The following is a 25406-nucleotide window of genomic DNA, read 5'->3' on the forward strand; positions in this document are numbered from 1 at the left end:
ACTCGCAAAGCATAATGATTTATGCGTCGACAACGAATAGAAGTGGGACCTGTGAAAGAAAGGCTTCGAGAGGAAAACTTGAATTTCCTGATCATCAAGAATATAGAAAACGACCCTCCTCGATACTCTTCCACAGCTTTTGGTCCTGCCCGATTGCACGCCGTGGGTGCCTGACACTGATGGCGCTTGAATCATTGTTCTTCGCTAATCAGGGCACGCTAACCATATAAGGAAAATTGCCCAACCAAATAGGCCGGAGGCCTTTTCCGGCGGCCCCTTAACGGGCCCCTAAAGTCATCAATGTGAGATCGACGTCTTGTCTTTCCATAAACTCTGCAAGCTCCGAAAAACTGAATCGCGAATGCCCTAAAAAGGTCCGAAAGGCGAGGCCTACACTGGCCTACGCTGTGTTGCTAATGGCTGTTACCCCGATTTCTCCGTCAGCAAGACAAGCGTGCATACTGAAGGTCCGATACATTGGACAACCTTTCTGTCAAAACTTACCCTTTTGAGAGGAAATCAATCTATTCTTGACGCTATGAGACGGCTCAGACCTCGTTGCGGCAGTGTAGACCTGAGCCCTAGTCCTCCCGAAGCCGCGGTCAATAGTGTTGTATGATCGCCATGTTTATTCCGAAAAGCACCCAGATCAACCGCGGCATTGGTACCTGACGCTAGGAACCACCATCGAGAGGTTGTGGAGCAGTTCGTTGCACGCGAACGTTTTCGCAAATCCCTCTTTCTCTAGCTTTCATCGCTCAAACCTGTCAACTGTCGATCGATCTAGGTGTATCTGGACCTATATTCCCGGTCACCAACATACTGCTGTTAGAGAAGAGACTTGAAGTGTTTCGTACGCCCTGCCACCGCACAGACTTGCAAAGCAACAGACAAGAGAATAGAATTGCAGACTGAGGCGCGCAAGGGCCCTGACGCTGGAAATCCTGCTTTGTGCCTTGTTCATTCACGGAGAGTATATTTACCGTCACACGACGCACGACTCACGACCCAAGACGACCCAAGACGACCTCCACCTCGCCCGCCTTATCAGACTTTTTCGTTGGTGTGGCTGTCCCCTCCTGGGTACCACGGCCTCCCTTCCAGTTTCTAATTTACGGCTGTTGTTACGCCGATTCTTTGCAGTACCAATCTTGCGGAGCGCTCCAGTACGGGAGCTGACTTTGGATACCCGGTGATTGTGCGATGCTTTCTAGTTGATGGTCAACTTCATCGTTACACATCTTTCGCAGCTACCCACGGCACCATGGTAGAAAATCGACAAGATCATGTCCTCGCGATCATTTGCGTTTTCACGGTCTTCGCATTTATCTTCGTCCTAACAAGGGCATACTCTCGATACCTCGGACGGAACTTCGATTGGGATGACTACCTCATAATAATCGCCATGGCTCTTCTGCTTGTCGACACTACCGCAACCTGGAAGTATATCATCCTTAGCGGCACCGGATTTCATATATGGGATCTCCCAAAGAAGTCAGTCGAGGAAAAGCTCGTTGCGCTCAGATGGAATTTCGCAGTCCAAATGTTCTACCATCCACGTACGTAACATTTATATACATCTTTATATTACATATACTGACCTGGGTACCTCTGCCTTTAGTGATGGGATTGATAAGAGCCTCGATCATTATGTTTCTCTTCCGAATGAAAGACACTCGTCGACGTATACGCTACTCGCTGCATGTTGTCTTCTGGCTCAACATCTTCTACACCGTCGGAACAACTCTTGTCAACATCTTCCAGTGCAATCCCGTGCGTTACACCTGGACGAAGCCTGCCATGGATCGCGTTGGCGCAGACGGCAAGACCATTCAGGGCGGGACGTGTGTTGATGCTCGCACATTCATCCTGACAAGCTGCGCACTTAGTATATTCATGGACCTTATAATAATCCCAATCCCCAGCCTCATGGTCTGGAACCTTCAAATGTCCAAACGCACGAAATTCCTCGTTGTCATTGTTATGAGCCTGGGATGGGTATCGACAGGTGTGTCAGTAGGCCGCTTCATAGTCTACTACTACCGCTTCGCCCCCTCAAACACCGACCGCACATGGAATACCGGTATCGGAATCTCCATAGCTGAGCCAGCGGTGCACATAATGACCGCCTGTGCCCCGGCAACCAAATGTCTCTTCCGAATACTGTTCCCATCATTTGGCTCGACGGGGACGGCTGGTTATTACGAAGATCGCACGCACACGACGGGTAGGGCGAGCAAAATGGGATCTAAGTCCTCAAGAACGCTAGGAAACTTTCGTTTTGGGCTGTCGAACAATGGGCATGAGGATATTACGGTCGAATTGGGGAGTGGGGTGGGGAAGAGCAGGAGGGACTTCAAAAGCGAGAGCACCTACAACTTGAAGCCCCGCGGGAGTGTCGATTTGAGAGAGAAGATGGATAGGGAAGGAGATGATCGACAAAGTTTGGAGGTGCTAGAAACTGGGAGAATAAGTTGCTCCAAGACGGGATATACTGAAAGGAGTGAGCCTGTTGAGGCTGAGCCACAACATTGTTTAGGGCAAGCTAGATGATATGCTTGCTCTGTTGCGATGCTGAAAGCGATCCCATGACGCTTAAACTCATAGTCAGCATACGCGCATTTTCTTTTAGTATATAGTAGTAATTTACGACGTGAACGGCTGCTGAATGTACACGTATTGTCCAACTACTTCATATGCGCGCGTGAGAGAAGAAGGTTGAGGCCGAGATTAGGTGCTGTGATTTACGAATAGAGGCAAAGGGAAATGGGACGAGGTTTGAAGAAGAAAGAGAGGAGACGCGGGGTCGATTCACGCTCTCACGTGGAGAGTGAGGCTAGCGCGACTCGTGGCAGTGACAACCGAGCGTCTTGTTGATGCGATCAAGGGTCTACCGCGTCCAACCCACCACAACAACAGTAGTACATGCCGCCACTATGAGGATTATAGAACTTGTCATAGATGTGGGTACCTTTTTTGAGGTCGTGCGACACTATTTAACACATACATAGGGCTACAAGTCGTATGCTGTTCGCACAGTCATCTCCGGCTGGTTTGTTTACTCCTAATTTGCGAATTGAGTCACGGCTTACAACATGCAGGGACGAGAGCTTCAACTCGATTACGGGACTGAATGGATCTGGGAAATCCAACATCCTCGACGCAATATGCTTTGTGTTGGGTATCAACAATCTGAGTGTGGTTCGAGCGCAAAACCTGCAGGTGGGTGAACTGGCAATGTCAGACATCGCAGACACTGATAGTCACTTTAGGACCTTATATACAAGCGCGGACAGGCAGGCGTCACCAAAGCCAGCGTTACCATCGTATTCGATAATCGCGATAAACCGAAAAGCCCCGTCGGCTTCGAAGAACATGCGCAGATCTCCGTAACTAGACAAATCGTGCTCGGCGGAGCGAGCAAATATCTTATAAATGGGCACCGCGCACAGCAACAAAGCATTCAGAATCTGTTCCAGTCTGTGCAGCTCAACATCAACAATCCCAACTTCATGATCGCACAAGGAAAGGTGATGCAGGTACTGAACTCGAAGCCCAAGGAGATCCTGGCACTGCTGGAGGAAGCGGCCGGGACGCGCATGTTTGAGGACAGGCGCGACAAGGCTTATAAGACCATGGCAAAGAAGGAAATGAAGGTACAGGAGATACAAGAGCTGCTCCGCGACGAAATTGACCCCAAACTCGACAAGCTACGGCAGGAAAAGCGGGCGTTTCTGGAGTTTCAGCAGACACAGAGCGAGCTGGAGCGCCTGACTAAGCTCGTTGTCGCGCACGACTACACGCGCTACAACGAGCGGGTACGTCAATCAGCAGATGACCTCGAGGCGAAGAAGCAGAGAGCCAAAGACCTTGAAGAATCAGCGGTGCACATGAAGCAACAAATCGAGCACTTGCAGGATGACATCAAGAAGGTCAAGGCTACGCGCGAAAAGGAGCTCCGCAAAGGTGGCAAGTTTCAGGCTCTCGAAGAGGACGTTAAGACACATTCGCACGAGATCGTTCGCTTAACAACGGTTCTTGACCTGAAGAACACGAGCATGGCCGAAGAAGTCGAACGAAGGACGGACATTGAGAAGAGCGTCAAGGAGCTGGAGAAGCAACTGTATGAAAAGAAAAAGGCCTACGGACAACTGCAGGAGAAGTATCAAACTGCTCACGATGAATTGGCGAAACAAACAGAAGAAGTCGAGAAAAAGGAAGAGCTCCTTCAGACTCTACAAACGGGTGTAGCATCCAAAGAAGGTCAAGAAAGTGGTTACCAGGGCCAACTACAGGACGCCAGGAATCGAGCAAGCGCCGCAGCCACTGAGCAAGAGCAAAATAAGCTCAAGATTTCGCATCTTGAGAAACAAATCAAAGAAGACGAACCGAAAGCGAAGAAGGCAAAAGAGCAGAATTCTGGCTTGCTAAAGGACTTGGAGACGCTGAAGACCCAGGCGAAGAGGCTCGAAGCTGACTTGGTCAGATTGGGCTTCGACGAGGGAAAGGAGTCGGAAATGTATCAGCAAGAGTCGCATCTCCAGGCACGAATCCGAGAGTTGAAGCAACAAGCGGACGGCCTTAGGCGCCAGGTTGCCAACATCGACTTCAACTACAGCGACCCGTCTCCGAACTTTGATCGATCTCGCGTCAAGGGGCTTGTCGCCCAGCTTTTCACGTTAAATAAAGAGCATACGCGCGCAGGTACCGCCTTGGAGATCTGCGCTGGAGGTCGACTTTATAATGTCGTGGTGGACTCCGCTGCGACTGGCAAGCAGCTGCTCGAGAATGGCCGATTGAAGAAGCGAGTCACCATCATTCCTCTCAATAAGATTGCTGCCTTCAAGGCCTCAGCAGAAAAAATCGGCGCTGCGCAGAAGATTGCTCCTGGTAAGGTGGATTTGGCATTGTCCTTAGTTGGGTATAACGATGAAGTCACGGCAGCCATGGAGTACGTCTTCGGTTCGACTCTTGTATGCGAGGACGCCGAGACTGCTAAGCGCGTAACGTTCGATCCCGCAGTGCGGATGAAAAGTGTCACTCTTCAGGGCGATACCTATGATCCTGCAGGTGTCCTATCCGGTGGTAGTGCGCCCCAGTCTAGTGGAGTTCTCATCACCCTACAGAAGCTCAGCGAGATCACCACAGAGTTAGGGTCGCAGGAGACCCAGCTTCATGCCCTTCAAACGACCATGGCTCACGAGAAGAAAAGGCTAGATGGTGCACGCAAATCGAAGCAGGAGCTTGACCTCAAGAAGCATGAGATCAAGCTCACCGAGGAGCAGATTAGTGGCAATTCATCTTCATCAGTAAGTGATTCCCCTTTCAAGTGGAATATATTTAACAACTTCGTAGATAATACATGCCGTCGAGGAGATGAAGCAAACCATCGCCCAGCTTAAGGAAGATATCAAGGCTGCGAAAGCACGACAAGACGAGGCGAATAAGGAAAGCAAGCGCATCGAGCGTGATATGAGCGAGTTTAACAACAACAAAGACAGCAAGTTGGCGGAGCTACAATCATCGCTAGAGAAGCTGAAGAAAGCTTTAAGCAGGAATAATGCATCCATAAAGCCTCTGCAGTCGGAAATGCGGGAAGCCATGGTCGAATCCGAGCAATGCGGCAGTGACCTGGCGGCTGCACAAGAACAGCTTGAGGAGGTGCAAGTTACTCTAAAGTCACAACAGGAAGAGGTTCATGCGCTTTTGACTGAGCAAGCCCGCGTGAAGGTAGGACTCTGAGAACCGACCCTCTCATCTAAGCTGACTTTAAAAGGATGCACACGATCTAGCCCAATCCCACCTGAGCGACGAGCAAGCAAAACTGACTGGTTTCGACGACGAGCTTCGGTCACTCGAAGACACGATAAGATCGAAGAGCTCTTCCATAACAGAAGGCGGCCTGGAACAACAGAAACTCGGGCATGAGATTGATAGATTTCACAAAGAACAAGAGGGCGCAGCAAGTCATGTAAAGTCGCTTGAGAAAGAATACGACTTCATTGCCGCAGACTCTGAGCTCTTTGGACGGGCTGGTACAGTTTACGACTTCAAAAGTGTGAACATGGCAGACTGCAAGACCAAGCGTAAAGCCTTGGAAGAGCATTTCCAACGTAAGAAGAACAAGATCAATCCCAAGGTCATGGCCATGATCGACAATGTGGAAAAGAAGGAAGCTAGCCTAAAGAGGAACATGTCGACTGTAATCAAAGACAAGACGAAGATTGAGGAGACCATCGTCAAGCTTGACGAGTATAAAAAGGAGGCTTTGCACAAGACATGGACTACGGTCAATCGCGACTTCGGATCGATCTTCAACGAGCTTCTGCCGGGCAGCTTTGCGAAGCTTGATCCACCGCAAGGCAAGTTGATCTCTGACGGGCTGGAGGTCAAGGTCCAGCTGGGCAAGGTATGGAAGCAGTCATTGAGTGAGCTAAGTGGTGGCCAACGGTACGCAATCTACCTGTCTTCTGGTCACTTGACATGTGCTAATGTGCTGCAGGTCTCTCATTGCCCTTTCGCTCATCATGGCATTGCTACAATTCAAGCCTGCACCAATGTATATTCTGGACGAAGTCGACTCTGCGCTCGATCTGTCGCATACACAGAACATTGGCCGCCTGTTCAAAACTAGGTTCAAGGGCTCGCAGTTTATTGTTGTGAGCTTGAAAGATGGCATGTTCCAAAACGCGAATCGCATTTTCCGCACACGGTTCGTTGACGGGACGAGTGTGGTTACAGCAACGGCTGGATCAGAGAAGTAGCGATAGTGTGTAATGTATTATGAGACATAGGTCAGGTATCTGGTGTATACGGGACGGGTTGGGTACAGGTTCGGATAACATCCGCAAGCGTTGCATAGTATGGCGTTGGTGCGGTCTTGGTAGCGGAATTGAGGTCTGGTTTGGAAGTTGGGTGTGCCTATCTGCGGCGCGACTGGTCGCTTCCCCGTCTAGATCTCTTGTCCTCTATCCCTCCTGCCTGATTGGGAGATCGAAGGCGCAAGCTTCCATCTAGACATCTTCAACCACAACAATGCACGTTTTCTTCTATGTCCTATGATTTCTACCTTTGTCGCCGGGTTACTATCCTCCATACCTACATATTGATATTCCTCTCAAGAAATCTGTTCTCTCACTTGCGGTCAACACCACCGCTTGCACATGTCGTCGGCGGTCTCATCCTCCACGAACCCTATCAACTCGGCCGCGCGACGCTATGAAATCCCTCTGGATGAATCAGATCCTTTTGATCACATTAACGAAAATAACCTTTTCCATTCAGAAGCAGGAAGAACCCTTACTCGGCACTGCACGTCGCTCCAAGAACACGCCGATCTAGAGCATACTCCTTTGACGCCTCGGCACGAAAGCAGGCGAATGGAATTTAGCTGGGGCTCTGACTTGCCATTTGAAGAACAGAGGAGGAACAGTCGAAATCCGCTGCCACCAGAGCAACTTGGACGGAAGACTCCGCCCTCTCTTGAAGAGATTATGCGCAAACCGACAAACAATGATATCGATAGCGTTCATAATATAGGGCTTCAACATACCGATAGCGCCGAGTCCCAGCCTTCTTCTGCACACCTTTCTCGGTCCTCTTCTAGCCTGAGTGATGCATTGACTCGTACCGAAACCCGAAGATCCTCAATTGCCGCCTTTGCGAAGGGTCTCGCAAGACACATCCCCGATATGAGGATGTTTGCTCCACCAACTGAGAAAGCCGCCGACAGCCTCGAAGGCCAAAAACGGCGAGACTCACAGGACGCAGTATCCATTAAAGGCAAAAGGGATAGGAAGCCATCCTTCATTTTGCTTTCGGCAATGAAATCCAAAGGTTCGTATGAAAATGCGCCAAACCCGCGTCCTGTCATCGGAGAAACATCGAGACAACCTAATACGAGGCCATCTACCACGCAAGCCCATGCGAAAGGCTCACTTAGGGACCGAAGGAAGGTGAAGCTTGACCTGTCGTTGCCTACCGAGATCCCTGATCTTCCTGGTCGGACTCGCCCACCCGCTGGTGCATTGAGCAGCCTCACTCCGGCTCGTCCTCGAAGCCCCCAAACGCCATGGACCCGTAAGGAGCCACCCGTATGGGAGCTTAGCAAGTTCCCAAGGTCCGCTCCTATCGTAGAAGAAGTCTATATCCGAGACGGCATCATGGGCGGAGAGAACCACGGCGGTCTGGGCCTTCTGCCTGGTCATGATCCTATATTCTCCCAATCTCCTGTATTCGAACGCTCGCCTCCCAAGGTCCACGATCAGTGCTATATCTCTTGTTCCCGCGTGAAACGCGGCCGAAGTGATCGAAGCGGTACAAGTGAGTCTACAGTTACTCGGACATCGGATGGTAGTAGGACACCAAGCGATGCGAAGATGTTGCAAGAACAGCAAGCCCACATAAACGAAGAGCTCCATAAGCTAAGCCAGACCACCAAAGCCTCGCGCTCACGACGGTGGCCATGGAGAGCATCTAGTGATGATACCCCTCCATCTCCGGAACATACTAACAACTGGTACTCCCTGCATGCATTCAAGCGCTCTGCTGGCAGCCCAAAGGAAGCAAACGATACAAATGTCAAAAAGCAGGCCACAACCTCATCGCGTCCTTGGCGCAGCAAACCAACTCAACTTTCACAACCCAACCTCTCCTCCTCTCTAGCTCATATGACTCTTCCCCCAACTTTCGTCCCTCCGGGCGTGAACCGCGTCCCCACGCCCCCAATATTCGATGCGCATGGAGAAGTCAAAGGAAAGCTAGCAAGCTTCTTCTTCGATGTGCATAGTGGCCCAACAGGCGCTCCGCGCCGCAAACCGAACAGCTCCTCCGGCGGATACTGGGACTCGGACGCGCTGTTGATGAGTTTGAATACTGGTATCGATGCGAATGACGAGGACTCGGAAGAGGGTCCCGAGGGCCAACCGTCGTATCCACACACACCGGTGGATTTCGAGACGAGTAGTACGCCGCGACTTATGGCGACACCTGGTGGGTACCGTGGTGCAGAGGTGCCGAGTCCAGGGATGGGAATGCCGAGCCCAGTTCTTGAGCAGGACGCTCGGTTGGGCGTACAGCATGGCGAGACGACTGATGAGCGTGCCTTCAATCTTCTAGCGCGGAAAGAGGAAGAGGACCGGCGCAAATTTGAGTGGCTTGTCCCTGAGCATTTGCCGAACAGTCCACTCTGCCCACTACATCCGATATACAGAGGGCCATGTGAGGGTTTCTGTTACTGGCATGGGCAGAAGAAGTCCGGAGAAAGAAGTTTGAGTAGGGAGGAGGAGGGTTCGGGTAACGAGTGGACTGAGGATAGACAGCGGAGTGAGGATTACTTTGAGAAAATGGCGAAGCAGAGAGTGGACAAGGCGAACAGGGATTGGCAGACTGGGATGTTTGATACGGCGGTGCAGGGAGTGAAAAAGAGGCGATTGGACAGTCTGTCTAGCCCGTGAGTTGCCTGACGTCTTGATGTAGGGGGCCTTGGGGGAGATATACCGTGAATGATGGGATGATGATGATGATAGTGGCATGACTGATGAACCTGATGAATTATACATGGCAAGACATGAAAGGGATGAATAAATGAACCGTGAATCATGATACCCGCGAAGATATACAGAAGTCTAGCACTCACTGACATGTCTACTCTAGCAGAAGGACAATTATGACGTTGCCTTTGGCTCCGTATCCGCTCTCCAGCTCGGCGTCTTGCCTGCTTGCTTCCACATTTCTTGCCGTTCACGGAAAACTTGCTCTGCCCAAGTCTTTACTTCGTCACTCTGGATCTTCTGCGCAACCCATGTAAACTCGCCCAAGTCGCGCTCGCACTTGCTGGATCGCTCGTACTCGACCATCTGGACCAGCAATTCGATCTTGTCAATGTCGTGTACGAACAGCGATTCTGGTGTCTCGCTGTCCTCATACTCCTGCCAGATCTGCCTGATTTCCTTCCCATTCAGGCCCCCGTTGAACTTCCCCAGAAGATTGGTGCATATGTAATCCATCGTCTCTGATTCGCGGCGGCTCTTCTCTTCCTTGGACACCGGGTCCACAGGCGTGATGTCCCCGACCAGGCTCTCTGCCATGTCATGAATAAGCGCCATGCGACAACATCTCAGTATATCGAGCTTGGAGCCAATCGACGAGGGTGCCATCATGGTGAGGATGCTCATGCGGTACATGTGGTCTGAGATTGATTCGCAGTCGAGGATGCCGAAGCGCCGCCAGCCAGCGCGCTTGGTCGTCTTGAGGCGCTCGAGGAGGTGGAAGAAGGGAACGGGTGAATCTGTGTTTTCGGCGTAGCGGGGCGTTATCTCAGAGAGGACTGTTGGCTGTGGTCAGTTGGTGGTGACAGAAAGTCTAGAGGGACAGGAGGTGAGGAAGTAGGAGAGGTGTCGCATACGGACGACGCACGCTGTGGCTTCATGACATACCGCTCTCGACTGTCCAGGCACTCTTTTCTGCTTGGTTTGCGCCCGACTTCCCCACCGAGTTGTCTGGGACGCCGTTGGTCTGTGATGCTTGGGCGGCTGCCATGGTGGGTGGGTATTCGCTATAGATAGAGAGAGCGAGCGTAGGTTTATATAGGGAACAAGCACGATTGCGCGAGGAGGGTGAGTGATTGTTGGTGACAGAAAGTTGGAAAACAGTGACATAGGTTAGTCAAACTAGGGTGACAGGGTCAGGAAAGCGCGACTGTCACTATCGATAGCACCCGGCTTGGCAAACAAAGCATGGACTCGTTTCACCGCAACCACGCATGCATACTAGATGTCAACTGCAGCTAGGTCAGCGCAATTACCGCATCGAACTACACACATGTCCGCCCCCAGACCAGGACATGTCTAGATCAACCTCAACAGTTTCGACGGCCACGACAACAACCGGCAATGTCATCTCCCGCAGTTTGTCGGTCAAAACAAACACCAAGCCACAGACGCTGAACCCAATCCCTGCGTCAGACGTTAGACTCTTCGTGACGAATCTGCGACTACTTGACCTGGATTTGCGAGATGACTGGCCGGGTATCACAGTGCAGACGTTTTCAGCTAGGAATGCCGACCAGAAACAGAGAATAGGTGGCACGGAGTGGGCCCTCTTTCGACTTTTCGAGATCTGGGACGCAAATGAGACTGCACAGGTATTTCTGAACCTCCTTCAAGATGGATTTCTCTAACGCCAACGGTAGAAACTGCAGCCCTTTTTCCCGCCCCTTGAACCTCTCCAGTCACTCAACCTCCGCGCCGCGTTATACCGATGCCTAAACGAACTCAAGAAGAACGGCGTACTAGGTCGAGAATCAGTGCTACGCAAGACCATGCTAGACGAGTGCAAGGGTGACAAGTTTTACGAGATCTTGGCTCTCTTCTCTACTGTGGTGCTTAAGAAGGTCCTCGCAGGGCGACAAGGGATCGACAGCAATGCGGCAGTTGCACGGGAATTGGCAACTGCAACGACGTTGTCGACTGACCAACAGCAGTCCCTACTACCGCTGGCTATTGCCCATAAAGCAGCGCTGGTCAATGTACTCAAGAGGAAAGAGGAGAAAAGGAGGAGATTCATGGAGTTCGAACGCATATTGGATTCCAAAGCCGGAGACATCAACCGCCGAATTGGCAAATGTAAAGACACACCGCGAGCGAAGAGGCCGGCAGTATCCCAGAAAGAAGCGGAGGCAGTCAAGAAACAGTTGAAGGACAATTGGATCGGCAATCAGAAGTGGCTCGATGTTATGCTACACGGCGATCGTGTTGAAACTGAGGATGCCTTCTTGAACAGCCGGTTCGATGAGGTCTGGCATACTGTAGAGAAGGGGAGGAAGCTGGATGATGTCTCGACTGAAACCGGGCTATTGGAGAACCTGCAGTCGAGGGTCCAGGAGCAACAGGCACGGTTGCTGAAGTGGAAGGTGTTCCACGAGGAGCTAAATAATGAGGATGTAGGCTCAAAGGAGAAGATACAAAAAGCCCATGCGGTCATGAAGGAGTACAAATTCGATGAGCATTTGAAGCATCAGCTGCCATCGTCCAAGCAAAAGACCGAGCTTGCGGCAATCCAGCGACCTTCTATGCGATCGAGCTATCAGAACATTTTGGTCGATATGGACACTGAATTATCGCGCGTGTCCAAAGTCACACCAAAGCAAACATCCCGATTCTTATCGAGAAGACGAACATCCTCAAGCGGCCCCCGCTCGCCGACTCGCAGCAGGAAGAATACGCGATCCGAGTCCGTCTCAAAGGTGCCCACTAGCCCAGATAGACCTACGAAGCCGCAGTTTCAAACAAGAAAATCGTCTTTGGAACATATTCCCATCCTTCCACGGCCCAGACAGGCTCCAGCATTCGCAACGCCGGCGGACTCTGAGGCTACGCTGGTCGGCCATCCGTCTACACTCGAGGTTCAGATCGAAGCTCGGCACGATTGTATACCGGAACCAGAATCAACGCCGCCCACTTCTGACCCTATCATCCAAGTCTCATCCCCACCACGTCGCGTCAATATCCCGCCTCCTCTGACACAGTGCTCACCCACTCCCTCGCCTTCTCCAGAAGCTGGCATTGAATTTTCTTCTGAACCACCTGTTTCTTTGTTTGAACACCCAGAGCTTAACCCCGAGGAAGAGCTGGCCGAACATATCATCACCTCAATCGGAAATGCAACTCCATCTCCGGTCAAAAAGCCACAACCTCGAATGTCATTGTCGCTCATCGAGCGAACACGTATGACCTTGTCGCGTACGACCTCTTTTGAACCAGTCCCCGAATCACCAGACTTACCCCTACCCCACATGCCGCCGCCACCAATTGTCGAGCCAGAAATGGACCAGCATGCAACCCTCATCGAGCGCACACGCCTCAGTATGGTCGCCATGCAAAAGAAACCTCGAAAGTCCCTAGCCGCAAGGGAGAAGAAAGAGAAACGCGAGAGCAGACAGAGCTTGTTTCCTGTAAATGTATTCGACACTCCTCGTACGAGGAAATCCATGGAAGTGATCGAAGAGACGAGGAGCCTTGAACGTACGCCGAAGGAGGAGCTGTTTTCAGACGAAATAGACTATGATAGGGTGTTTAAGAGTCGGCCTAGAATTGCTACGAGCCCCATCTTCAGTCCGGCGCTTGAGGCGGGTCGAGAGCTTGACGTTGAGGATGAGAGTGCGGATGAGGAGGAGTACGAGGATGGCGACGGTGAGGTTACGGGTATTGATCTTGGGGATGTGGATCAAGATGAGGATGAGGATGGGTTTACGAAGGCGTGGGCGGAGAGTCCGAGTCGAAGGGCTGGTGCGGCGGTGAGGTACTGAGGAGAGGCCGGGATGCAGTCATTCAGGTTCTAATAGTATAATAAGCACTGCACGGCCCTACGCTCCCCTTAGCTTTCAACTCAGATTGCAACTTCGGTTTCTTCATTTTGTGCACAAGCGGTAGTCGCGAAGAGCATCGTAGTCTGGCTGTTGATTGTAGAGCTTGCTACTACAGTCTATTTCGAGATTGAGGTTGCCAGCCCCTCTAGTTTATTTGCTTAAGAAGCTACCCACCCAATAGTTTCTTGTCCTAGACCATTATGACAGGTTCCATGGTCCATATGTATGCTCAACAGTTGAGCTAGATCATCACCCCCAAACGCCAATGTTGCGTAAATCATTTCACCACTTCCTATCTGAGAAGAACCCGATCAATAAAGTAGATGGCCATGTAGAGTGAGCCTAATTACATAAACATAGGTATCTTACTGATGCCTAATTGACTACATTCAGGTATAATCCACCGCAAAGACAATCCTACACCCCGTCAGCTTATCTAGCCCCAGACTCTCCAAATACCCCTCCGGAACATTATTCTCGGGTTGAAGCGTCGGCCTCATCCACTGCGGCGCATACTTCTCCTTGACCACGATCCTCACATTACTGGATGAACCCGAGAAGATCAACCTCATCTGCGTAATAACATTGTCCCGAATACCCCAGCACCACTTGGGATTGCTATTATTGACAATCGCCGCGATGAACGCGACCGTTTCTTCAGGCACATTGGTATACGCAGCGGCAACAGGTGTGATGGTGTACTGCGGGAACCGGGCTTTATACTTGAGAAGTCCGAGGATATCCGTATCAGTGACGTCTTCGTTGCGGATCCATAGGCGTAGTTTGCCTGCGGGATCGAAGTAGGAGTCGAAGCGCTTGCGATGTGTGTCTGGACTTGGGCCTGGGCCAGACGCTGGTGGTGGTGTAGGGAAGAAGGCTTTGAAGTAGCCGTCCAGTGCGAAGAGTGGGAAGCGATGGCTGGATAGCCATAGGCCTCTGAACTCTGTTCGTATCAGGGAGCATGTTTGCGTTAGGCCGATGTAGGGAAGGGGTCTGGGAGGGAGATGTCGGGATTCCTCGGCTGAAGATGAGCTTGCTGAGGATGACTTGGAGCGTCCTCTGCGTTTTGGCGGCTTGTCCCTTATGTGCGTGTGGGGAAAACACCGATAACTCCACTCTGCTGCGATCTCGTAGACGCGGTTTCGCAGCTCTATGATATGATTAGACAGACCGCTTGAAAGCCTGGAGCGATCAGGAGTGAATACGTACCTCCAGGTAAATCAAGGAATCGAAACACTTGACGGCGAGGACACTGGCGTCGGTAACCTCCTTCTTCCTCCTTCTGCGGTTTATTGGAGATGTCTGAGCCGTCGTTGATCTTCTGCCGTTTGCGAGAAGACTTTACTTCCGCGTCTCCAGCGGCGCGCTTCCGGCCTGAGCTCTTATTCTCGATAGTCTCAATAGCTTTGATACTACCTTTCCGCGCCCTACAATCTGCGTATTAGCAACTGAAACCCCCGTACTCTTTATCTTGAGGCTTCAGAGTTACTCACATGTTTGAAGCAGAGGGCAAAATCCGTGATTGTAGGTTGGGAGATGCAGGAGAGATGGTGGAGGAGTGAGGCTCGATGTTGCGGGGGGCGTTAACGTGGGCTGGTGAACCCTCTTGTTGATTGGCGGGGGAAGTGGTGCATGAGGCTGGTGCCTAGTTGCATAGCTTTTGGCGGTGTGGATTACTGTAATAGTCTTTCTAGTAAGGTGGCCGGACATAAACACGTGCTAAGGGCGTTTATACTATTTGTGTAAGTAAACGTCTGCTAGTTTAGTATTTAATGCAAATGACTTATAGTATGTAAGTATACGGTGATCATATCTAGAGTTGATATATGGGGTTTTGGTAGTCAATTGACGTCAGTCGCAAAAATAGTAAATGGCATCGGGTGCATTATATCATTATAGTGAGTTATCAGCAGGCTGATCACACAGATGGGAATAACACGGAACAAGAGGTATGGAGGCCAAAGTTGGGTCACGAGGGGCTCGCTACCGAAATGCCCTAGAGCATGTGAAGCTCACCAGAGGACCAGGTCCCGTGAGATATGAGTGTTGATGTATTGAATTATCAAACAACGATAGTGACATCAGGTACGTTGACGAGCCAGTTCTCCCAAAATCTGAACCCATCGATGCCATGTTCTCGACAAAGTGCGCCTGCTTCTTCAGCCATCTCAAGCTCTTCGTTCGCGACGCCAACACTCCAGCCAAATCTTTCCGCAGTCTCTTGCGCTGTGACACCTCTACCATATGCTTGCCAATCCCATGTTACATCGGCGAGTGGTTTTTGATTGTGTAGGCTCTTCAGCCAAGCTAGGAGGCTGGCAATGGTCTTTTCGTCGGTACGGTCGCGACCTTGAACGACAAGAAGGCCGCTCTTGAACTGACGAAGACGCACAGGGAGTTTCAGTGTGTCCCACAATCGTGCTGCCTTCTCGAAATCAGCAGGGCTGACGAGCTCTACGCCGCCTCTCGAGCGATTGAATACAGCCCAAAGATCTACAAGCGTCACGATGCCCCCCTCTTTCCGCAGTATGCCTCTTGTGTCGTCCGTCAACCATTCTGCAAGATTCCTGGATAATTCGGACACGTAGAGCGATTCCGATCCGGACCCTGTGCCTAGCATATCCTTTGTGGTTATGAGTCCGAGTGCAGAAGCGGATTGAGACGCAAGTGCACTGGCTTCTGAGCTGTCGTTGGTTCCTAGATTGGCATGTGACGCAAATTGCTCTGCCAAGGCAATGATCTCTTTTGCGGAAGTCATGAGGGCTTCGAGATCCTCAAAAGCAGAACCGATCACAGCCTCGTTGTTCTGTCTTTGCTCTATTCCGCGCCGTTCCAAGCCTGCTATGCCGACGACTCTTGGGCGCTCCATCTCCGCTGACGGCGTATTGGATTGTGTAGAATAGTTGTCGTCAAAAGCTCCCGAAGATGGTCGTGGCTTTGGGATGGGCGGCGCGCTTTGGAGCAGCCACTTGCGTTGTACCAAGGCGTTCTTCAGGCGTTCGTAGAATATCTTCTCTCCACCGCTACGGAAAGAAATCTTGATGCATTCGGGTACCTCTGACTGCGAGGGAGATAATACACTCGGCCCAGGAGACTCTGATCTCACAGGGTCTATGGGAAGATCAAGTCGCCTGTCTCTGGCTGTCATCAATGACGCGCCGCATATCTCGCAGTTGGACAGAGACGGGTGGTTCTGGAAGGTACACCTAGGACACGACAGCATTGAGCTTTCAGAAGATGTGGAGGCAGGGACTCCATTCTTGGTGTCCTTGGGTGGTGGACCAGGCGCCGGTCTGTTCGACATGGCTGCTATCGCTGCCTTGATCACGAGCACCGTTGGCGGCTTGATGCCACAGGCCAGACATGGCGGTATCGGTGTGCGAGAAGCGAGCGCCGGGTCAAAGTTTGAGGGGACTGGGTTCGAAAAGGAACAGATGGGGCATACCCAGGTTGCGCTGGCTGGAGGTGCTGGCACGGGGCTGCTGTGTCGCGGCGGAGTAGCGGACGATGGACTATGCGAGTTGGGAGGCACTGAAGCGCCTCGCGATAGCTGCTTCAGGGGCTTGGGATAGAGGGTGATCTTGGGATTAGACTTGAGGAAGCCAGCCTGGAGTCTGGTTAGCTATTGCGTGCTCGTGTGCGCCATGGGGTCGGCGCCTACATAGAACTCGGGCTTCTCAACATCCTTGAGGAAGATGGCCACGGAGCTTTTGCGCGGTTCACTATGGTCGACATAGCATGCACGGTGCGAGGTCAGGTAGGCCTGGCCATTCTGGTACTGGGCTATCTTGAATTTGCTATGCACGAGTGGTCAGCAGCATGTAGCAAACCCTCGAGCATCCATCTGCATACCCCTCGTAGAGCCCCACGGCATCTTGCACAAACAGCAGCGTCTCCTCCGGCAGGAGCGACGGGCGCAGTGCGGTGGTGAGGTCAAGATGGTGTAGGAACATTCAGGCCCTCTGCAGATGGTCATGTACAGGCCATTGCACTCTGATAGCGGGCGCAAAGATAGCCAGTCCACCCGACATTCACCAAGCCAGACCATCGTCATTCGCCAAAGCGGCTAGCGCGTATCCGGTTAGCTCGTGTCAAGGCAAGAGCAGTCCTACTGATTTGCCCCAGCCGTCGCTTCACACTCACCCTTCCACACCGCGACTTTGCATCTCCAACCCATCCCCAGAGAATTCTTTCCCCCTTCACCTTGTACAATACTCACCACACAGCCACTGTACCTCGTTGACGCTTGATTGCTGCACCTACCATGTCCTTCCCTTCGACCACCGTCGCGTGGACCCGGCCACTGCAGCAGCCGCCAGCCTACAATGCAGTCAACCCACGAACCACTCTACAAGCCGCGCCTGCTCCTGTGAGTCTTTGCGCTCGATCCAGAGACCCGTCTCTCGCTCACACACGACTGCAGCCAGACATGGGCGCTACCGGGTCGAAGCCCAAGAAGGTAGAGTGGCCGCCCGCGGTCCGCGAGTACGTTCGGCGTGCCTTCGACCCTGCAAACGCAATACCCGGCATCTCGAGCATAGAGATGCAGACGAAACTGAAGGAGACCATCAGCTACTATGCCGAGCGAAATGCCCAGGACGAGGTCTCATGGCCTACGTATCCCCTGCCCCAAGAGCTGCTGCAGGAAGAGCGAAGAAAAGCCGCGCTGGTCATGTCAGCCGCCGCACCCTCTAATGGCGCTACGAACGGCTTCCACCATGCATACGTGAATGACCCCAACAATCACACTAACTCTACTTCCCCACAATCGAAAAAGCGGAAATCGCAAGATGCGGAAGAACTGCAAGCCCAACCAGCTGAGGCCTCCGTTCCGCCCTGGCGTAAAACTAACCTAGCATCGCGCATGACTTTTACCGACGGTCACAACGAGAAGCGCCATAAGAAGAACACCGCCTCGGACGCTGCAAGTAAGTTTGAGCAGGCCGAGCTGGAGAAGCGACGCCATCGCTTCCAGCTCGGCAACAACGGCAGCAAGACGACACCACCTTGGGGCTCGCCACGCAAAGACGAGGACGAAATGCCCACCGGTCCCGTTGTCGGAACCAATCAGAGTCTCGAGAAGAGCTATTTCCGTCTGACAGCACCCCCCAAGGCAGAGACAGTCCGCCCTTTGCATATTCTCGAAAAATCTCTATATATGCTTACGAAGAAGTGGAAGGCGGAGAAGAACTACAACTACATCTGCAATCAGTTCAAGTCGCTCCGCCAGGATCTTACCGTCCAGCACATCAAGAATGCCTTTACCGTCAAGGTGTACGAGATCCATGCGCGTATATCGTTAGAAAAGGGGGACTTGGGTGAGTATAACCAGTGCCAAACGCAACTGAAGGCGTTGTACGCGCAGAACCTAGGAGGCAACCCGGCCGAGTTCAAGGCGTACCGCATTCTCTATTTCGTATACACGTGCAACAAGACCGACATGAACGACATGTTGGCAGAATTAACCCTCGCAGACAAAACCCATGAATGGATCAAGCATGCACTTGACGTTCGATCATCGCTGGCTCTTGGCAATTACCATAAGTTTTTCAGGCTCTACCTCGAAGCGCAGAACATGGGCGGCTACCTCATGGACATGTTCATTGAGCGCGAGCGCCTCAACGCTCTCGCTAACATCTCCAGAGGGTAAGTACCAAGCCTTCTCCCCCGTGTGTTGCACAAGACTGACCCAACACAGTTACTCCAATGTCACACTCCGTTTTCTCACTGACGAACTTGGCTTCGATAACGATGAGACGTGTCGTGAATTCCTCGAGTCGCATGGTGCGCAGAGCATCATTGAAGAAAAAGACGGCAATCAATTCCGAGTGAAGATTCGAGAAGCCGCGTCCCATTTCGAAAGCCTACGTGCCGCTGCTTTCAGCAAAGTAGACATCAAGGGCCAAATATGAAACCACACACAAGCGGCACGTTTCCATCTCCTACCTAATTTTTACCTCGTCGGCTCTATTCGTTCGTAACGTAGATTTTCTTCACGATAGCCTGCGCCACATGCATACGTCACACAGCGTTCTGTCCGCCACGGGGCAGTGTCTCGAACAGCGATTTCCCGGTTTCAGTTTGTTCGTTTTCCCGCTGCCAATCATTCGGAACATGGGGTGTCCGCTCTATGCCTTGGAGGCAGAGAATCTTCTAGCTCACTTTTCACACATGGATCGTCTCAGAAACGCGTCCATGGGGCATTTGGAATGCACACTTGGCCCATCTAGTACGTCATTGGTACGACGAAACTGGGGGTTTAGAAAACACGATGGGGTTACCAGAGGGTTGGGGCGAGTCAAAAGTGGGAAGACATTTGAGAAGGCCATTGCGCGGCTCGGCCAGGGTGGTCCCTGTGTCTCAGAGTTGTTCGGCTCTGGAGCGTCCGCTATCACACGTGGGATAAGGAAAGTCGGCATGATGACGGCACGTTGGGGCTGTCTGCGAAGGTCGAAGGACTTGAGATGGCGCTTTCTTGTTGGAGATTTGTTGCGTCGATGCTTGGTGCTCTTTGGACCCTTCCTTTGATGGATTGCTCGTCAAGAGGCGCTGAGAGCAGACCAATGAGACGGGCAAGAAGGGGTTCAGGGCTGTGATTGGCGTAGCGGGCTAGGTTGCAGGGCGCCTTGGTGCGGGTCGAGCCCACGCTGGGGCTACCGGGGGATTTGGGGATATGTAGTAATGCATTGGTTCATGAGTATTGGTGTCGAAAGGCGTGAGCGCGTGGGAAGCGCGTTTGTGATGGCTACAGCTTTGCTTGTTTCTGATGTGGCGTGGTGACCAGCATATGGGCCCTAGTACATGAAATGTTGAATGGCAAGTGGGGCTCCGAGCACCACACATCGGTCCCTAGACAGCAACTGGATAAATGTATGGGCAGCGTGAGGGTGAGTTTTGGGCGTTGCATAGTTCGCCGTGTGCGTGTGATTGGCTGCAAAAGGCATAAAGCACGCGAGATGGTGGACGCTATGCTGCGCCGCCGACAGAGGGGGAAGTGGACCTGCAGAAGAGCAGGTAGTTGGGTACGTTCACGGCTGGGATCATGGTGCTGTGTGGGCCCGTCTGTGTATGCTCCACCATGTCGACATTGGACAGTAGAGTAGAGTACAGTACTTGCAGACTTGCAGACTTGCCTCTACATTCCGCAAGGGCTTCTCACAGCCATCTCGGACAAAGCCCTGGGTTGCTCCAAGACTACATCCATCCATCACGGCACCGCCGCCCTGTCATCACAACCCAACCCTAGTGACAACGGCCGGCACACCTCTCGCCGTGCCTGATTTCTGCTGTTCCTCCCTACGACTGCTCCCTTGCAGGAAACTGACGACGACGACGACGACGACGACGACGACGACACGGGCACCTCGGTCGCCCGTCCAGTGTTTTACAAACCTCATCCCCACTGCGCAACCACGCTGCTTCACGAGCCGCTCCGACTCCCTCCACAACAGCAACAGGCCACAGCCGTCCTGTGGTCCCCGCACACGCCCATCTTCGATCCCAAATCCTGCCCATCACTGACGGCACTCCCGTCCCGGTCCTTCACCTCTTCCTCCTCCACCACCTCCTCCTCCTCCTCGCCTACAAGTGGCGCGCCCAAGAGAGCCGTCGTCGCATTCACCACCCTCGCCCAGCATGAAGGTGAGTCGGCTCCCTTTGCCACTCGCGCCCCCCCCGCGCTCGCGATTTGCGCTCGAGTCAGGCCCGCGCATGTGCTAACACGGTTCCCAGTTCCGCCGGTCGATGAAGGGGGACAAGGACAGCAGGCCACACCACATGTCGATTCCCCCCAAAGATGCTATAGCCATTGTGCCGCCCAAGAAGGTGCGTGCTCTTTGCACTCTGCGACCCAACTACCACCACTACCACTACCACTACCTCTCCCACTACCCCACCCCACACCACTTGCCGCATCTGGCACAACGCGCGCGACTAACGGCGATCCAATCTCACAGGTCATAAAAGCCCTTTACGACTACAAGGCCACCGACCCCAATCCCAACTCGGGCTACCTCAGCTTCTCCCAAGGCGACTTCCTCCACGTCGTCGGCCGCGAAAACGACAGCGACTGGTACGAGGCCTGCAACCCGCTGCACGGCACCCGCGGCCTGGTCCCTGTCTCGTACTTTGAGGGCGTAGGCAAGACGGTGCGCGACAGCGCTGCTGGCTCAGCGACGCGCTCATCCACGCCCCAGCAGCCCCACGACTCGGGCTACCAAGAACGCATCACCAGCCCCGTCAACCCAAACCCAAACCCAAACCCGAATCCCATCCCCAACTCCACCCCACAGGACATGATGAGCCAAGCAGGCTTCCGCCTGTCGCGATCAGGAAAGACGGGCGCCATGGTCTACGGCATCGTCATGTACGACTTCAAAGCGGAGCGGCCAGACGAGCTCGAGGCCAAGGAGGGCGAGGCCATCATTGTCATTGCCCAGTCCAATCCCGAATGGTTCGTCGCAAAACCCATCACACGACTGGGCGGCCCGGGCCTGATCCCCGTATCTTTCATCGAAATTCGCGACATGACGACAGGCCAGGCCGTTACCGACGCGCAATCAGCTGTGACAGCCGCGGGCGTACCAAAAGTCGAGGAGTGGAAAAAGATGGCTGCCGACTACAAAAACGGCAGCATACCCCTCGGCAAGCTAGAAACAAACTCTAGCCAGTCGCTGCAACAGGGCATGGAGCGCATGAGCGTACGGAGCCAAAATGGCGGCCATGGCCAGTCCGGATCGGTGAGTTTGGCCCATTGGAAACTTTGCGCCCCCCTACCTAACATGCATGCAGGTTTCGCACTCACGAAACGCCTCGCTCGCCCAGGGCCAGCCGCGAGGCCAATATCGCACATCAGACAACCTTCTCGCGCCTGTCAAGGCGCTTGTGCCGCGCTACTGTTTCGCCGACGACATCTTCTGGTTCATCATCGAATGCCAAATGGAGGACGGCCGATACTGGGAGCTGCAACGATTGTATCAGGACTTTTACGACCTGCAGATTCAGCTGATTGCGACTTACCCTGTAGAGGCCGGCACCAGCGGCTCAGGGGAGCGCACACTGCCCTTTATGCCTGGCCCTGTAACATACGTTACCGACAACATATCGAACGGACGCCGCGCAAATCTCGACGAATACATAAAAAACCTGCTGAAACTGGGATCACACATCACAAACGGACCGCTCGTCAAGGGTTTCTTCGCACCAAGACAAGGCGACTACGAGATGGATGCAGATGTCGTGGCCGCCGAGGAGTACCGCCTGTCACAACAATCCGCCCAGTCATCAGACCCATCGCAAGGAACCAGCAGACAATCTTCTGCTGATCAGCTACAGGCTACTACGCCAGTGACGCCTTACTCAACAGCGTCAAGCTACCCGAACCATCAGCGCGGACAGTCTTCAGCCTCACAAGCATACTCGTCCTCGCTCAATCCCCCGCCGATGAACCACCAACACTCGTCCACCTCTACCGCCACGAGCACCAACACGGGCACCTCTGCGCTCAAAATCAAAGTCTGGTTTGAAGAAGACAACTGCGTCGTCATTCGCATGCCGGCTTCGCTCAAATACGTCGATCTCTATAATAAGCTTAAGGAGAGACGGAAGATGGAGAGGCCTGGGGAGCCGGAGGAGGATCTGAATGTCGAATACAGGGACGAGCAAGAGGGGTACTTTTACCCGATTGAGAATGATGAGGACCTGGTGATTGCGGTGGATCGGAATCCCAAGTTGACGCTTAGTGTTACCACGAGGCGATAGTAGTAGTAAGAGGGGGGAGGGTAGACAAAGGATAGATGCCGGATTTTCACTTCTCGTACGACTTTTCGCCTCCGAACTCTGGGCTCGGAGGGGCAGTTCTTCTTCGTTGCAACGGCTTCTTCACTTTTGGCGTTTGAAAAGGGTTTCCACTGTTCAGTCAAGAGCGAGCGGGCGTAACCGGCGTATCATCTAGGTGCATGATGGTAAAGGGATTCCTTCTGTCGCTAGGTATTCGGGACTGTCGTAAGATCATTCCTATTGTGGGTTTTCTGTTGGATAGTCTCATGTGTCCTCGAGAGATCTGAAGGTGGGAAAAGGACAACTACGGGCGGGGATGGGGACTGGGGGACTGGGGGAACGGGTTGAATGAATGATATGATTGGGGGGTAATGAAACTCGATTTCTTCTTATGCTTCTTGACTATACTCTTCGGGACTGTGCACCTAGCAGTGAGATGGATGGTCACACGTTTATTTCTATAAGCCAGCGAACGCGACTTGCTGTGCGCAAAATTACATTTTCATCTTCATTCACGTCATATCACCTCATGATTCTCCACGGGCGAGGGGATGCAGTTGGCTTTCCGATAAATTAAACATTACTGTAGTAGGTAGGGTTGATGTCGTTATATCCCTCAGCCGAAGCTACCCATCTCCAAGAACGACTTGTAGTGACCAAACTACGCCAGTGGAATTAGTTCAGCCGAAGTTAGCCTCCTGTAACCTATATCGGGTCGGAATGGCGCTGCTCACTTTCGTCGGATCGGATCCGATGAGTTGGGGAGTGATAGACAGACACCCCTGGCTGATGATCTAGGCTCCGCTCGGTAGCGCCCTACACTCCGACGTCGGTGTTTGAATGGTCGGGGAACTTTCTGTCGGTCGGGGCGCTAGCTTATCGAATCGCGACATCAACTCCAATTACCTACCATGCATCCTTTCGAGACTAACAGACCGTTGCTTTTGCACTCGCCTTTCTCCCGCCGTCCTCTTGATTTTCCGCACCTACTGAGCGGGGACACGAGCTGCAAAAAGTGCGCGAGAGCAAGTCTCAATTAGCGAATTGTCGACCTGAGGAAGATTTAGCTACGGGAATACATGCAGCACAGAAAGAGAGAGTTTATCAATCGTAGGAGGAGGTTGCAGTGGGGGAAGAGCGAACTTGGGCCTTGAGCACACCATCCGCGAAGAACACTCATCACACTTCTACTATCCAGAGCTAATCTATCGTCTCTTACGCCCTCGATACCATCCTCAGCTCCAGAGTCAACCTTCCTATACCGTCGAGTATGAAGACTACTACTACACCCACCGACCTTCACCCCAAGCGCGAATGGAATACTTCGAAGCTGGGCCTGCGAGTCGGCGTGGATGCGCTCTCGGCAGGCGCTGCAGGCATACTTGTTGCGCCTATCATAACAATGATCGATAAGGGCATCATCGAGAATGCAAGTGGAAGGAACACATTGGGCGACAGCTTAAAGAAGAGCGCATTGGAGCTTTTGGCGCGGCCACACCGCTTCATGGCGAGCAAGCCGTTTGTGCTGATCTTCGTACGTACCCGCAACCCACCAACCAATTTCTCCACAACTGCACAGACAAGATATAGAATACTAACACCAAAGCTCTAGAGTCTCTACTTCGGAACCTACTTCACAGCCAACACCATCGACACAGCCTCGGCAACCCTCCACCCCACCACCTCGACCCCCTCGACAATCACAGCCGGAACCCCAAAGTTCCTCGCTACTTCGACGGCGAACCTCGCGCTGTGCCTCTACAAAGATAACCAATTTACCCGCCTCTTTGCCGCACCGGGGTCAACACCGCGTCCCGTCCCCCTGCCCACGTTCGCCCTCTTCACCATCCGCGACTGCCTGACCATCTTCGCAAGCTTCAACCTCCCACCCCTACTCGCGCCCACACTCGAGCAGCAAATGAGCTATGAAGTGCAGAAGTGGGTCGGCGCAGCTAGCGTAGCGCAGTTCGTTACGCCCGCTGCGGTACAGTTGGTTAGCACCCCGTTGCATTTGCTCGGCCTGGATCTTTACAATCGGCCGGGCGTGGCCATGATGGGGCAGGAGGGACGCGTGGGCAAGGTGGTGCGCGACTGGGCGAAGAGTGCGGCTGCGCGCATTTGCAGGATTGTTCCTGCTTTTGGGGTGGGTGGCGTGGTTAACATGAAGGTTCGGAGGGGTTTCATGGGGAGGCTGGAGGAGAGTTGAACATGTAGACAATTTTGGGGTAGGATGGTGGGAAAAGCGGAGTGGGCGTTGTTACCG

General features: G+C 52.8%; 9 protein-coding genes across 9 annotated transcripts; 6 read left to right on the forward strand and 3 right to left on the reverse strand.

Moving 5' to 3' along the window:
* Window positions 1-1264: 1264 nt before the first annotated feature.
* Window positions 1265-6764, forward strand: K460DRAFT_289526 (uncharacterized protein; the record flags this gene model as incomplete). The annotated part of the gene is made up of 8 exons (XM_040929128.1): window positions 1265-1559; window positions 1622-2511; window positions 3012-3052; window positions 3102-3222; window positions 3273-5309; window positions 5356-5730; window positions 5777-6450; window positions 6503-6764. 8 exons carry the CDS (start codon window positions 1265-1267, stop codon window positions 6762-6764), a joined length of 4695 nt encoding a protein of 1564 aa, XP_040786141.1.
* Window positions 6765-7163: 399 nt separating this feature from the next.
* On the forward strand, window positions 7164-9455 carry K460DRAFT_407924 (uncharacterized protein; the record flags this gene model as incomplete). Its single annotated transcript, XM_040937120.1, has 1 exon — window positions 7164-9455. The coding sequence occupies one exon, from the start codon at window positions 7164-7166 to the stop codon at window positions 9453-9455; it is 2292 nt and encodes a 763-aa protein (XP_040786142.1).
* Window positions 9456-9665: 210 nt separating this feature from the next.
* Window positions 9666-10539, reverse strand: K460DRAFT_407925 (uncharacterized protein; the record flags this gene model as incomplete). Its single annotated transcript, XM_040937121.1, has 2 exons — window positions 9666-10327; window positions 10437-10539. The coding sequence occupies 2 exons, from the start codon at window positions 10537-10539 to the stop codon at window positions 9666-9668; spliced, it is 765 nt and encodes a 254-aa protein (XP_040786143.1).
* Window positions 10540-10843: 304 nt separating this feature from the next.
* On the forward strand, window positions 10844-13306 carry K460DRAFT_288583 (uncharacterized protein; the record flags this gene model as incomplete). Its single annotated transcript, XM_040929058.1, has 2 exons — window positions 10844-11143; window positions 11192-13306. The coding sequence occupies 2 exons, from the start codon at window positions 10844-10846 to the stop codon at window positions 13304-13306; spliced, it is 2415 nt and encodes an 804-aa protein (XP_040786144.1).
* A 449-nt stretch (window positions 13307-13755) lies between these two features.
* On the reverse strand, window positions 13756-14606 carry K460DRAFT_290651 (uncharacterized protein; the record flags this gene model as incomplete). Its single annotated transcript, XM_040929216.1, has 2 exons — window positions 13756-14516; window positions 14576-14606. Coding segments are annotated over 2 exons (792 nt in total), but the record flags the coding sequence as incomplete, so codon positions are not given.
* Window positions 14607-15243: 637 nt separating this feature from the next.
* On the reverse strand, window positions 15244-17372 carry K460DRAFT_341905 (vacuolar protein-sorting-associated protein 36). Its single transcript, XM_040931167.1, has 3 exons — window positions 17219-17372; window positions 17028-17163; window positions 15244-16973 (listed from the first exon to the last, which is right to left on the reverse strand). Exons 1-3 carry the CDS (start codon window positions 17317-17319, stop codon window positions 15429-15431), a joined length of 1782 nt encoding a protein of 593 aa, XP_040786146.1. The 5' UTR covers window positions 17320-17372; the 3' UTR covers window positions 15244-15428.
* A 120-nt stretch (window positions 17373-17492) lies between these two features.
* K460DRAFT_148016 (uncharacterized protein) lies at window positions 17493-19401 on the forward strand. Its single transcript, XM_040926789.1, has 3 exons — window positions 17493-17735; window positions 17790-19012; window positions 19065-19401. Exons 1-3 carry the CDS (start codon window positions 17631-17633, stop codon window positions 19276-19278), a joined length of 1542 nt encoding a protein of 513 aa, XP_040786147.1. The 5' UTR covers window positions 17493-17630; the 3' UTR covers window positions 19279-19401.
* Window positions 19402-21001: 1600 nt separating this feature from the next.
* K460DRAFT_378699 (uncharacterized protein) lies at window positions 21002-23125 on the forward strand (the record flags this gene model as incomplete). The annotated part of the gene is made up of 4 exons (XM_040935099.1): window positions 21002-21007; window positions 21098-21190; window positions 21322-22104; window positions 22157-23125. The coding sequence occupies 4 exons, from the start codon at window positions 21002-21004 to the stop codon at window positions 23123-23125; spliced, it is 1851 nt and encodes a 616-aa protein (XP_040786148.1).
* A 1288-nt stretch (window positions 23126-24413) lies between these two features.
* Window positions 24414-25349, forward strand: K460DRAFT_407929 (uncharacterized protein; the record flags this gene model as incomplete). The annotated part of the gene is made up of 2 exons (XM_040937122.1): window positions 24414-24677; window positions 24756-25349. The coding sequence occupies 2 exons, from the start codon at window positions 24414-24416 to the stop codon at window positions 25347-25349; spliced, it is 858 nt and encodes a 285-aa protein (XP_040786149.1).
* Window positions 25350-25406: the final 57 nt, after the last annotated feature.

This window comes from Cucurbitaria berberidis, assembly GCF_010015615.1.
Source record: "Cucurbitaria berberidis CBS 394.84 unplaced genomic scaffold K460scaffold_4, whole genome shotgun sequence".
Taxonomy (NCBI): Eukaryota; Fungi; Ascomycota; class Dothideomycetes; order Pleosporales; family Cucurbitariaceae; genus Cucurbitaria; species Cucurbitaria berberidis.